We start from the raw sequence: 914 nt of genomic DNA on the forward strand, positions 1-914 counted from the left end.
CCGAACAGACCAACGGAAAGCCGGTTGTTACTTTTGTTACGTGCCATTACATGCGATAATATGCGGCGTAGCGCGTAGCTTTTCTCTCGATACCTTTGCCGATGCCGCCGTGTTGTATCTCCTGAAAGAAGGGCTAACTGAGTAAAGGAATCGTTTTCCTGATCGCCGACATGGAGCTCACCGACGATAATTTGGTAACGTTGAGCGAATATCTGAAACACACACTCTCAGCCCAGACGTGAATGTCAAACGTCCAGGTTGGTATAACCTACAAACTTATTATTTTTGTGATATTTTAAACGTTGTACGCGTGTCGTACGTTAATATCCAATTTATATTTTAGCCGAGAAAGTTTCTGGAGTCGGTGGAAGTCAATCAGAATTATCCTTTACTACTACTTCATTTGGTGGACAAGTCTGAGATTAACATCACGATTAGGATTGTCGGCGCAATTTAAAAGAATTATGTTAAGCACAACTGGAAAGTGGTTGGGTTTTGGGTTTATATTTATTTATTTATTTTAATGTTCTTACATCGTATGTTAGTTTACTATTGCGGAATGTTATTTTAGGAGGAGGATTCAGTGGATCGTATACATGCCCAAGACAGAGATGCCGTCAAGAAACTAATCGTTAATCTGATGTTACATTCACCAGATTCGATACAAAAGCAGTTGTCTGATGCAGTATCTATCATTGGAAAATATGACTTTCCGAACAAGTGGCCAGAATTGATTGATCATATGAGTCCCTTGTGAATTTTGTACTCAGATATAATGTATTTAACGATAGTTAAACGCTACAATAAAGATATGTTTTGAGATCTCAATGGTACATATATACTTTTCTGTTAATTTTTTTTTAGTACAATATTACATAAGTACAATATGAAAATAAGCCATAGAAACATTTTAT

At 36.8% G+C, this 914-nt stretch overlaps 1 protein-coding gene across 3 annotated transcripts; it reads left to right on the forward strand.

Moving 5' to 3' along the window:
- Nucleotides 1-25: 25 nt before the first annotated feature.
- LOC112456737 (exportin-2-like) lies at nucleotides 26-833 on the forward strand. Of its 3 annotated transcripts, none has more exons than XM_025019466.1 (3): nucleotides 26-257; nucleotides 344-438; nucleotides 572-833. In XM_025019466.1, exons 1-3 carry the CDS (start codon nucleotides 243-245, stop codon nucleotides 627-629), a joined length of 168 nt encoding a protein of 55 aa, XP_024875234.1. In that variant the 5' UTR covers nucleotides 26-242; the 3' UTR covers nucleotides 630-833. The 3 variants fall into 3 exon arrangements, 1 of the variants encoding a protein (XP_024875234.1); XR_003041006.1 differs by having other exon boundaries at nucleotides 29-257; nucleotides 344-499; XR_003041007.1 differs by having other exon boundaries at nucleotides 30-257; nucleotides 344-487.
- Nucleotides 834-914: the final 81 nt, after the last annotated feature.

Source organism: Temnothorax curvispinosus, unplaced genomic scaffold, assembly GCF_003070985.1.
Source record: "Temnothorax curvispinosus isolate PA1 unplaced genomic scaffold, ASM307098v1 QBEX01007123.1, whole genome shotgun sequence".
Classification (NCBI taxonomy): Eukaryota; Metazoa; Arthropoda; class Insecta; order Hymenoptera; family Formicidae; genus Temnothorax; species Temnothorax curvispinosus.